At 41.5% G+C, this 11,871-nt stretch overlaps 1 protein-coding gene across 1 annotated transcript in view; it reads left to right on the top strand.

Moving 5' to 3' along the window:
* Positions 1-6,448: 6,448 nt before the first annotated feature.
* C7H14orf39 (chromosome 7 C14orf39 homolog) overlaps positions 6,449-11,871 on the top strand; it is a 29,316-nt gene continuing 23,893 nt past the window's right edge. The window contains exons 1-3 of the mRNA XM_056347571.1: positions 6,449-6,497; positions 6,833-6,889; positions 9,957-10,083. Coding sequence (XP_056203546.1) covers positions 6,449-6,497; positions 6,833-6,889; positions 9,957-10,083 — 233 coding nt within the window. The remainder of the gene's footprint in view (positions 6,498-6,832; positions 6,890-9,956; positions 10,084-11,871) is intronic.

Below are 11,871 nucleotides of genomic sequence, written 5' to 3'. Positions count from 1 at the left end.
CCAAGGCTTGGAAACAGGATTGGGACCACTGCTGCAGGTGGGCATCTGCCTGGGCTCTGGCATTCACTTGCTTCAAGGAGCAAGTTATCCCAGAGCAGCCACATGAGGATGGGAATCATCTATCCCTTACCCTGAGAAATTGCTATGCTTTTTTTTTTTTCTTTTTTTTTTTGCTTTTTTCCTGAGAGAGAGATAATGGGTAGGATGTCCCTGAACCTTGCCGGGTTTTAAGGCCAGTACTTCAGTCTCTCTGCGTTACCTGCTCATTGCCTTTCTGAGGTAGTTATTCAGGTTGAGAAGAAAGGCACTTGTTTGGGATACATTTATCCTGTCCCTGTTGCTCTTCAGCTGTAATGACTCGCCCACCATGTCTCCAGGACACCCCTGGGACCCTGTTTTCCACTGGCCATTAACCCCCTGGGCGAGTTTAGGCTCCTGCCAGCCAGGGCAGGCTCCAGGAGCACAGGGCAACTCCCTGCTTTCTTCAGGAGGGATTTGGTGGGGTGTCCCTAGGGCTCCTTCCCACAGTTGGTCATAGGTGCTGCTAGGGATGCTGGGGACACAGGGCACCCTATTCTCTCTGGGGGAAAGGTCCCGGGTCGCTTTGCTCTCTCCATCAGCTGGAGAAGGTGATGAGCAGAGGGCTGGGGGGAGCCTGCCACAACCAGAGGAGAGAGGCACGGAGGCAGCAGAGCCTACCGAGGGTCAGGGGTCTCCACTAATGGAGGGATGGGCCTGGGGGTCTGCCAGCAGAGGGGAGTGGGTCTGGGAGCCCTTTCTGAGCTCTGAATGGACCATATCTCTTTTCAGAGTAATGCAACCTATTCACCATTGATCAGAGATACTATGAAAAATTCCTTCCTGCTAGCCAGCCAGTAGTGAAAGTAGTTCTTGATGGCTTTGGGGTTATTTTTCTTTCTTTGAGAAGTATGTTATTGGGAAGCAAGGCAAAACAAACAAGGTGGAACCAGTGGGACACAAAGCACTCCTTTCTGCAGCTTCAGAAACTGTTTTTTGGTGGGTGCAGAGCAATAATCTTGGGTTGGGAGCTCTTGTAATAAATAGATGGGCTAAAGGAGATCCTGGGCCCTGAAAAGCCCCAGTGGGGACCAGCTTGTGACAGTCCTTAGAGGGAATTAACTGGGAAGTCAGTGCTGGCTTTATCCAAAGCCTGTTGAAATGACTGACAATCTTCCGGGTGAGCTCGGGTCCCTGGATCTGTGGGGACCTCAGCCTCCCTTGACACCGCTGCTTAAATTACCGGGATACTGGGAGCTGTTAATGAGCATCATTGAAGTTATCTGCTACTCTGCTATTAAATTCCTGTTTCTAGAAGTTTGGGAGGGTCTTCGAAAGAATTGCTTAAAGCAGAAAAAAGCTCTGAAGTGATTTCTCATTGGGTTTTATTCAATAATCTGGGAAGATGGGTGACAAAACAGCAATTGCAGAGGCCCCAGGGGCATCTAGGAATTAAAGTGTCACAGGGGAAGCTGGGCAGGGAGGCAGCTCTTGCCCTCTGAGACAGGCAGGGAGATAAGGTGGGTGGTGGTAGCATCATGGAGATGCTCTGGGAAAGGACAGAGCCCTGCCGCCAGCAGGGTGCAAGGAGCAGAGGCCGCAGGCACGTGGCTTCCAAAAGAACATGCCGTTTTCCACTTGGCTTTCTCTCTTCTTTCCCCTCCTTCATCTCTGACCTGAAGCCAGGTAGGTCAGCTATTTCTCTTTGAAGATGCGTTTCTTGTTGGTTGAATTGACTCTTCTTGAAAGCAGCATCGCATCTGACTGCCACCTGGGCTGTGGGTGGCAGAGAGTTTTCTGTTCGTCTGCTCCGTCCTGTTTCTACTTCCCCCGCCCTTTTTTCTTTCATCAGCCATGCTGATGTCTTTTTTTTTCCCCTCCACCCTGTTCTCATCCCCAACATTTTTTTTCCTTTGCTTGTTGATAGTCGTAAATCCATCCTCTGCCTCAGTGATCTCAATAGGGAGGAAAAAACCCCATTGCTACCGCAGTTCGGAGGGAAGTACTGCATTCTAGTTTCTTCCACGTCAGGGCCATGCATTTTTGCCTTGTAATGCCGTACATCGATAAATAAATAAACACACACAATTTTGTTAGTGCAACTTGTGCCGAGGTGAGCGTCGAGGCCGCTGTGCGTGTCAGGGCTGCCGGGGCGGGGGACATTTCCCAGCATCGGCGATGTAAAGCACCGTTCCAGGATGCGGAGTGTGAGACTTTAATGCGTTTTTAAACTGTCAGAGGGCTGGGCCGCACCTTTAGACCTGAAGGTGCAGAGGGAAGAAGGTTTTATGCAACTGCTACACCTCCCCCCCGTCCCCGGCTGGGCCAGCAACACGCGTGGGACACGGAGGGTGGATAAAGCAAGTAAGTTACACGCTGCAGCCCCTTCTTTCTGTGTGAGACCCCCGCGGGTGGGTAACCCCCCAGCACGGCTGCAGACGCCCCGTGCCAGCGGCGCTGCTGCCCGCCGCCGCCCGCCTGCGCGCTCCGCCCGGTAGATGGAGCATCCTCATCGCTTTTCACCCGCCCCGAAGCGCTCGGGAATGCTGATCCTTCCCTTCTAACTCTCACTGTTCAGGCAAGCATGTGGTTTTTTGGGGAGTACGCGCACCCCGCTGACGTGCCCCCGAGGGAGCAGTGCGCTGCTGGTTGACCTGCCCGGAAAACGGCCTCAGCCCCTTCCCCGGCAGGTGAAGCTGCTCCCGGTTTCCCAGCGGAAAGCCCGACGGCCGGCAGCTGCCACCTTCGCCCTCCCACCCGCGGCGAGGCGGCGGCGGGCAGGTGACACCTGCTGCCCCCCTCCGCACCGTGTGGCGGGGCTGAGCTGGCCGTGCCGCCGCAGGGGGCCGTTGCTCCAGCCCGGCCCCGCACCCCGCCGCCGGTCCCGCACCGCCTCTCCCCCCGCCCGCCCAGGGGCGCGGGGCTGCCCGGCCCTTTTCCCGCCTTTCTGCAGTGGGGGGCGCGGGCGGCGGCGGCGAGAGAGAGCGGCGGGGCGGCGCTCGGCCCCCGTGAGGGCAGCAGCGGGCCCTTCGGCGGCTTGCGGGGCTCCTCCCGGGGTAGGTTGGCGGCGGCTGCGGCCCGGCCCTGTGTCCCTCCGGGATGGCGGGGGTGAAGCTGAGGGCGCGGGGCCGTGGCCGTGCTTCGGCCCCCTCCGGCTGACGCCCCTGGGTGAGCTCCTGCACGGCTCTCGTGGCTGTCCTCGCCCTTCCCCTTATGGCAGCGCCTCAGGTGGCGCAGGACCACCGTGTCCTGGTCACTTTCCCAGTATTGATGGCCCCTCAAAATGCAGAGGGGCCACCTGGCTGCCCCGGGCCCGTCACCCCTCTCCACCGGGAGGGACGTGCTCCCCTTGTCTTGTGCCGCCATTTTGTGGCCCTTACCTGCAGCCCCTGTGGTATTCCATCGGAGGGGGTTTTCCCCCTAGCGTTTCGACAAAAATCGGTCTAGTTTTGAAATCCCAGGAATTTAGGGAATAATCTGCAGCAATATCCTTTTGTTTGGTATGTGTCCGACTAAGTAAAGTGTGGCAAATTCGGAAGTTTGACTTTGAGGATTTGATGGACACGTTGGTAGCTACTAACGAAGGCACGGTACCTAATGCACGGTGGCAATGTGCTTTAAGTTAGTGTTAGAAACAGGAACTTCATAAATGAAGAGTCCTGCAATTAAGGTTAACTCAGATGTAGTAACTAGAATCGTCACCCATCAGGAAAGGGCTTCAGTTATGTTGGGAAACAGCAAAAACAGCAGCAGGTTTTGAAAAAGATGGCACATCCTTGCCTTGAATGCAGGGTTCAAGTCTCCACAGGGTTCCTAATACGGTGTTGCAGAAGAGGGGCAGAGGAGCATAAACAGAATGATGAGAAGCACTTTTTTTTTTAAACAAAGACAAAAATTTAGTGTAGAAAGGTGAACTTTACTAAATTTCAAGAACAATAACATAACCAGTCACTTAAGAGAGTCTTGAACAGTAATGAACAGCACTGGAGAAATAGAGCTTGCTCTCATAAAAGCCCTGCCGGAATGAAAACTATTTATATAAAGCCAACAAATTAATGCTGTTGCACAGCTGACAATGGGTAGAGTTGAGCATTTGATTTTAAGGAAGAAATTTACCTCATAGTTTATGAGTATTTTGTACCTTTTAATGAAGAACCTAGAAATGGCTGTTGTCAGATGGGATATGAAACTACTGCTGTAACTCTGCTATGAGAAGTGGCATTAATGTTAGCTAGAATGGCTAGAGAGTCCATCAGGCAGTTTGTTTGTGGTTTCTGCACTCAATGCAATCTTGTAATACATTAAATTTTATTGCCACAATTGAATTGCATATAATTACATTAATGCAGTACAAAAATGTAAGATGCATAATATTTTTCTTCTGGCAGTTTTCTGAATAGCACCATTAGAAATAATGTGTGCAGTTTGAAGCTGTTTTACCTGCTGTTCTGTATTACGTATTTCTCTTTAACAAAAGTAACAACCCTGTATGAGAACATCCTTTGAATTTGTCATCCAGAGTTAGCTAATGGTTTGATGCTACTTTTCTCCAGTAGGACCAAGAATCAGTCTTGACAACAATTGTACCCTGGAAGTCATTAATTGTCCAAAATTTAGATGTCATCTGTTTGAGGCTGGTGTTAACTACTGTGTTTAAAATCTACAAACATCCTATAGATTATCAGTGCAAGTGAATCACTCAGCCCTTTCTGCTAGGGACAAATCTATCGTCTTAATTCAAAACACAGAATAGCATTTGTTATTTGCAGTTATGTTACTTCATTTTAACAATATCCAGAATGGCAGGTATTTTACATATGCATGCTTTCAGAAGCACTGTCATTTTCTGCAACTTTAGCCTTTACATAAATTGTATTGTAAAATTCCAGAAAAAAATTTAAACACTTCAGTTCTGTTTCTCTCTTCTACAAAAGCATTCAAAAGATAAAATTAATGGTAATTGTCTTAGTGATGGATGATAGAATAGTGTGTATCAACACACGGTTGTACAGTCTGCTCTATTGGTGAATTTTGTATTGATATTTATAAACCAATGAATATGAAATTCTTTGCTGTTTAAAGTAATGTTTGTGCTTTTTATTTTGCATTCAGCTGTATACCTTCTCTGTATGCCCCACTATCATGCAGTTATGAGAACTGTCAGAGAAACAAGTAACAAACATTGTTAAACTGTTTCTAGAGAACAGATTTTTAATATATGCTCCAAACTAATTTTTGCATCTGAAGGAATTGTTTGGAGTGTTCCTTCATGTTGTGTAAAAACAAAAATATTCTGCATTGACTTGTGGCTTAAGGTAGTATTTCTTAGTATTTTCAGAAAATGTTTTGTTTGCTATCTTGTTTCCAGGCTCTAGGAACTAGGGTTCCAAGCTTTTAAATACGTTTGATAAACTATTATGTCTTTCTTGGAGTTTTTATCACAGCCTGTACTAATCCAGTCACTTGGATTAGGTGTTCTGATCCTCACTTAACTATTAGGCAAATTCATTTCTGTCAAACATCCAGCATTTTAAATGCTCCCCCCACCCCCTCCTGATTCCACAGTCTCAGTGCTGCAGAATGTAGCCTTAATACCACTCTAGTTAAATTCTTCAGCTGTTTTCTATTCCACTTTATCCTGGATTAGGATCTCATCCTCATCACCAATTTGTTGTGATTTTGCTTCTTACACAGTACTAAGGGTATGGGGAAGCACTGTGGGACAGTTAAGTATTAGATAACTTTGATTAACATTAAGTATATCTTAGCTAACTAGCTGTATTCAGTATGTTGTGATAAGATGGTGATTGCATTCTTTTTAGAAGACTACATGACTCCCAAACGGTTTAAAAACCCATAACTGAATTTCTGCACATAGCAGCACTGTACAAACAGAAGAACAAATTTACAATAATCTGCTTTCCAGTGGATGTGAGTTCTGTCTTTAATCATACTTATGCATATACCTTCTGATTTAAATGTACTTTGCAATTACTATGGGAGGAGTGTACAGAGTGGATAAGTAGCTTTTCCATTACCGGTATTGTAGTCGATAGGCTTAGTAAACCAGCTGGAGTAGATGCTACACATTTTGTACACAAGTATCTTTTCTTGCATTCTTCATACCTTCTAAGAACATTAAGCCTCTCAAAGATAGAACTGCTTCAGGAGCAAAGCTTTACCTAAACGATACAACTCCTTTTTTCGTTAAGTGTGGTTTAGACTTCCTGTGAGTCCATTACCACTATCACTGAAAAATTCGGTTCCACTAAAGTAATTTAGATACTACTTCAAATGCAGTTAAAACTTTTTTCTCCCTTTTATCCTAAAATGTATAGTATTGTCTTGCATTTTTTACTGGTTTATTGTGTCAATAAAGCTTCTAACTCTGTAAAGCCTTGAATTACATTTTTCTTTTGTAGTTTACAGAATGAGTGACAGGCTTTTGAGCAACTTAGACAAACTTCTGCTTGAGTTTGGTAGGTCATTATGTATTTTTTAATTAATAATTACTAATGCAGTACACATAGTGATGTTTTCTGCTTTAAACAGTTACATTAACTTCAAATTAGAATATTAAGGTTTTAATGTTTGCCTACATAATGCTTTGTCAGCTGTGAGGTTATGGAGAGGGGTACTATCAGCTATTTAAAAGCAAAACTGCTATTTAGTATTTTGTTAAAATCTTTGTTAATCAGTATTTGTGCAATTAATGCTGGATGACATACATTTGTTTCATAGCTCAACTCATATATTTGTGCGCATATATATATATATATATATATATATAAAAAAGTGTTTATTTTCTTCTTAGTTTTCCAGCTAGAACAAACTTCTTATTTTAAGGACCATGTGAAGCAACAGATAAATTGTGAGTAGTGATGAATTATCATTTTATTAGACACTGAACACACTGCTTTTGTTTCATTAGTCCTGGTACATGTTCTGTGTTTCAGGGGCGGAAGCAAGAGTAATAATGAAAGCTGTCCCGTGTCCTGCTCTCACCCTACCTCATCTTTTGCCATCAATACTTGTTCATTCTCCCTAGCAGACTTTGCTTTTGCTTGCGACTTTTAACTAATGCTGTTCAGCTGTCTCATGGACAGCCAGTTTCATGCTGCGCCATTTCCTGCTCTTACTCTGTAGCTCCTCACAGTCACTGGCAGTTCTTTGATTCAGCTGTGCTTGCTCAATACATCTGCCACTTGCCTCCCTTTCTTCATGTTTTTTGTTCTTTCCAGATTTGGACCTCTGCCTCACTGCTTCTGCTCTCTTTCTGTTTTCTTGAAATAATGAAAGTTCTCTCAGTTGCTTCTACCTACTCAAGCCTGGTTCTCCTTTTTTGCGATCAAGCAGCTGGTATTTATATTTGAAATTCAAACCAGTAAACCCAATGAGAAAGCCTTGCTCAACATCAAATTTTTTTCCCCCAGGACTTACAGACAGCATAATATTATGGACTTAGGTCTGGACTGATTTTTTTTTTTTTTTTTTTTTTTTACCATGCTGCCATGTGGAATCACTCTTTCACATGAACGGTTGTGATAGGTAAACTGTTCTTTAGACAATCTCAGGGCATTTGTGCTTATCACTGGTACTTCATAGGTGGGTATTGATGCTCATAACCTTCAGGAAAAAGAACAAGGGAAAATTCTGGTCTAATCGGTGTTCCTTTTGATGGCAATATTTCTAATAATTTTGACTGATATGGCCAAGCAAGTACTTATTCATTAAGAAGATTATCAATATTAGACTTAAGCATCTTAAACATTAAAACATCTGTAACACTAAATCTGGTACACCTAGAATTATGTTTTAACTCTTCAGTGACATAATTGAGCCTTAGAGTTGAGGTTTTTCTTTACCTTTATGCAAACTTACGGCAAAGGAGCATGCTTTTAGGGAAAATCCAAAGGCTCTGTAGTAACATGGCATAGCTATTTATGTATTCAGTTCAGATATATTTAAATATGTGTAAACTCACAACCAACACTCAGACTTTTAAAATTTGGGGTTAAATCTTTCAAAAACTTACCCAGAAATAGTTCCACTGATTTAATTCTGTTTGTGTGTGAGTATTACTTGGCAGAGGAACAGCTGTAGCATTCAGCCTTGGACTTGTAGTCTGAGATTCATCAGGCTTTTTGGCTAGAGTCCCTTTATAACCAGTGGAGGGAAATAGGCACTTTTAGGGTGTGAATTGTCTTAACCAGAAGAAAGAGTTTAAAGCAGGTTTGACAAAAAAATGTTTACTTTTCTCCGCTGAGTGTACCTGTAGCCGTGGGTGTATAGTTCTGAAGTAGGTGCCTGCATTGTAAAGTTGGATGTGATCGGTCTCACCCACAAGATCCTTGTGAAAGCAAAGGGTGCGTAGAACAACTCGCGCTTGTTACAGAAGTGCTCATCTATAGAAGATACTAAATGAAATGTTAAGTGTATAGCTTTACTTATGTAATAGATATTTTGTTAATAGTTATGTTACATCTTGGTAAATCTCAAAATGTCATTGGCAGGATACTTACAAAAACATCTGATTTTTTTTACAGAAAATGAAGCATATGTCAGTTGTCCAAAAGTTATGCTTCATGCTAAGTAAAGGCCAGTTACTGACTTAAGATACTGAAAATATTAAGATACTGAAGACATTCAGGATAACTCAAGATATTAAAATACACTGAGAATCTTTTGCTTTTCACTGACTGTTGCTTCTGGTTATAAATGCAGCTGGTGTTGAAAGTGAATATGTAACAAGTACTGCAACACCAGACACAAACTTTAGGATGACTTGAAGTTCTAGAGTAGTAATTCAAACAGCGCAAGACACTTCTTGCATAACTAAGATGCCCTTCCCAGTTAAGTAGATGTGAAGGGCAGAATGTTTGTGATTGACTTTTGTTTAGTGCCACCAACTTTGGCATACAGCGCAGCAGTGGTGGGAAAGGATAATTTGGCACTAACAAATCTGAAACCTTGTATGAAAAAATAGGAAGCAAACAGCTCAGAGGAAAAAAAATATGCACCTAGTTGTGCTCATTGCATTGCAATGTGAACGTGCACAATAGCTCTCACAGCTTTTTCTTGTGACAGAGAATACTGCCCATGTTCAACAGTGTGGATTCTCTACTAACCATCCATTCAGAAAATGTTATCAGCTGTCTGCTGTTAGAAAAGGCAGGATTAAGAATCTGCCTTAATAATCTCCGCACATGTCATAGTGCTTGGGGATTTGTTGTTTATAATGCACTTTTTTCATTAATTAACTTCTATCTCCTATATTAATTTATCATCCATTACACATTCTCACCTTGAGTAAATTTCCTTTTTATTTTAGTTTCTGTTTCTAGTAATAATTTGCTTATATGCCTTTAGTGATGCTTTTATTTTTCTCCTCTTGTAGTTAGCTTTACCATTTAAAACATTTGTGTTTCTGGACTTCTGTAAAAGAAAACAAATGTTTGAAAAAAACCTTTATCTCAGGCAACTTTTATACTTTCATCAGTCTCCCCAGCTGCAAGTGTGACTGAGGGCAAGCAAAATGGCTTATGCTTTGGTTTCCCCGTATACTACGTCTAGTATCTGCAGACGCTGTGGACTGCAAAAACAAAGAAGGATGAGCTCTGACTGTTAAGAGTGCTTTGCTTTATACCACTAATAGTTAAGTTTTATATAGACTGGGATGCAGAATCAGGACTATTTTTTTTTTCTCCAAAGTCAATCTCACAATATTAGATGATGGTTAAGGTATTCCCCACAAAGCTGAAATTCCGTAAGTTTTTGACTCACTTTGTTGTTGCTTTGTTTAATTACAGGCTGTCCACTCATGTGGCACTGTTAAGAATAAGTATTTTGGAAGAAATTTTTTAATCATTCTGAATGTAGACTTTTTATTTCATGGATATGTTGAAAATACATATGCTTACTTTTTTCTTTAATTTCAGCATGTACTGTAAAAATTACAGAAAAAAAGAATGAAATCACTAGGTTGCAGGAAAATATAAGTAACAGCAATGATGCAATTACTGATTTACGCAAGCAAAACGAGAGTAGTAAGAAGAGCTGTAATGCGTAAGTATGTTGTCGCCTGAACTTTGACTTATGGATGGTGTTAAGAAAGTCAGCGAAGAAGCAGTGTAAAAATATGTATATGTCTGTTTTGACAGGAGTGATGTTAAAGAAAACTGTAGTATTGTATTTTTTCAAGCTGCAAATGATCAGGTACAAAACCTGCAGTATTACAAATCCCCTGAAAAAGTAAATTACAGAAAAAGACTACATTTAAGTTTACATTTCTATTAGAATCAACCATTTTCAGAGATCACAGGTGCTGTCTTTGCAGCATGCTAAATTATTCAAGTAATAAGGTAATAGAAACATATTTTTTCTGTATTTCGATGCACCTGAGTTCTGTTAAATTTGAACATCATTAAGAATACTGTTCAAAAAAAGTTAATTTTTTAAACTAAAAATATTTAATAACTATCGGTGACAATAAGGCTCCTTTGTGTTCTTTGTTTAATTCTGAATTTAGGTTCCTGAAATTAAAGCATCTTTCTGTTCTTTATTCACAACCTGTTTCACATTACTTTTTGTTCTATACATATTTTCTCTATGACACAGAGATGTGTCATAACTGCCTCTGTGTACAGATACGTGTACTTCTATCAGATTTTAGTGTAATTTTTACTGCAGACTGCAAAATTATTCTTCTAGGCACACTGTTTGGATGAATACGATGAGCTGCAGTTCACAATTCTCTTTATAGAACTTTTTCTATCAGAACATCAGTGCAAGTTTTAACTGCAGACCACATTTGGATCTTAGTAATTAGAAATTTCTCAAGCAAGAATTTGGCTACAGGGAGTTTTTTCTTACTCACGTGGAATGTCTAATTTTTAAATATGAAAATCTCAGGTGTTTGCAAGGGTAGCTAAAAAGGCAAATCTGTATTTGACAATACAGACAGTTTGTCCCAGATGATATAATGCTGTCTTTTCGTTGCAGTGTTCGTCTCTCCACAGTCTGTCTAGTTCCTTGGCAGTTGAAGTGATGATTTGTTAGCAAATTCTACCCATTTTGTTTTCTCTCAATTCTATACCTAGATATAAGTGCTTGGACGAAAATGTCTATAACATATTTGCTTTTTTTTTGAGGGGGGGGAGGTGACACAGACATGCATGGAGAATATGGGTGTTTTTAAGAATAAGAAGAGAAGTAAAGATAACGTCAGGGTCCTTTCTAGGTTTATTTTGAACTATCTGAAAACAAGAAATAAAGGAAACTGTGAATGAAGCGGGTGTAGTAGCTAGCTGTCTGAATCAATTCCCATACCATACAGATTTGTAGCTTTATCATAAAAAGAATTAGGAAAAAGACTTGACCTTGACAAGAAAATTCCAGTTTTCCTTTACATTATATTCTTGCCTCCAGTGCAGTAGAAAATGAATGCTTTTGTAAGTTTCTGAAACTGTTCACACTAACTCCTTAGATGTCTTTTGAAGTTCAAATTTGTTTGCAAATCACAAACTGTTAAGTGATGCAAATAAAGAAATAAAAAATTAAGGGTAGAACTAAGGATCTGATCTAAATCTTCATCATTGAAATCAATGGGGATTGGCTTAGGTCCTACAAAGGATAATTAATGGCATTAGTGTAAAGAGACTGAAAATGAGAAGTGACTCATTAATGAATACATGTATTCATAGAAGGACAATGCTTGCAGAAGAGTAGAGACTTTGTGTCTTAAATTATTGAAAATGTCATTTAACGACATACTGAAAACTGCAATAAACAAGCCCTAGCTATAAGATCAGACAATTAGAGCACTTCCATAGTAGAATCCTCGTAAACTTCTAA

Source organism: Falco biarmicus, chromosome 7 (assembly GCF_023638135.1).
Source record: "Falco biarmicus isolate bFalBia1 chromosome 7, bFalBia1.pri, whole genome shotgun sequence".
In the NCBI taxonomy this organism is placed as follows: domain Eukaryota; kingdom Metazoa; phylum Chordata; class Aves; order Falconiformes; family Falconidae; genus Falco; species Falco biarmicus.
Note: the sequence above shows the minus strand (reverse complement) of the source record. Positions and strands in the feature narration are given on the sequence as shown.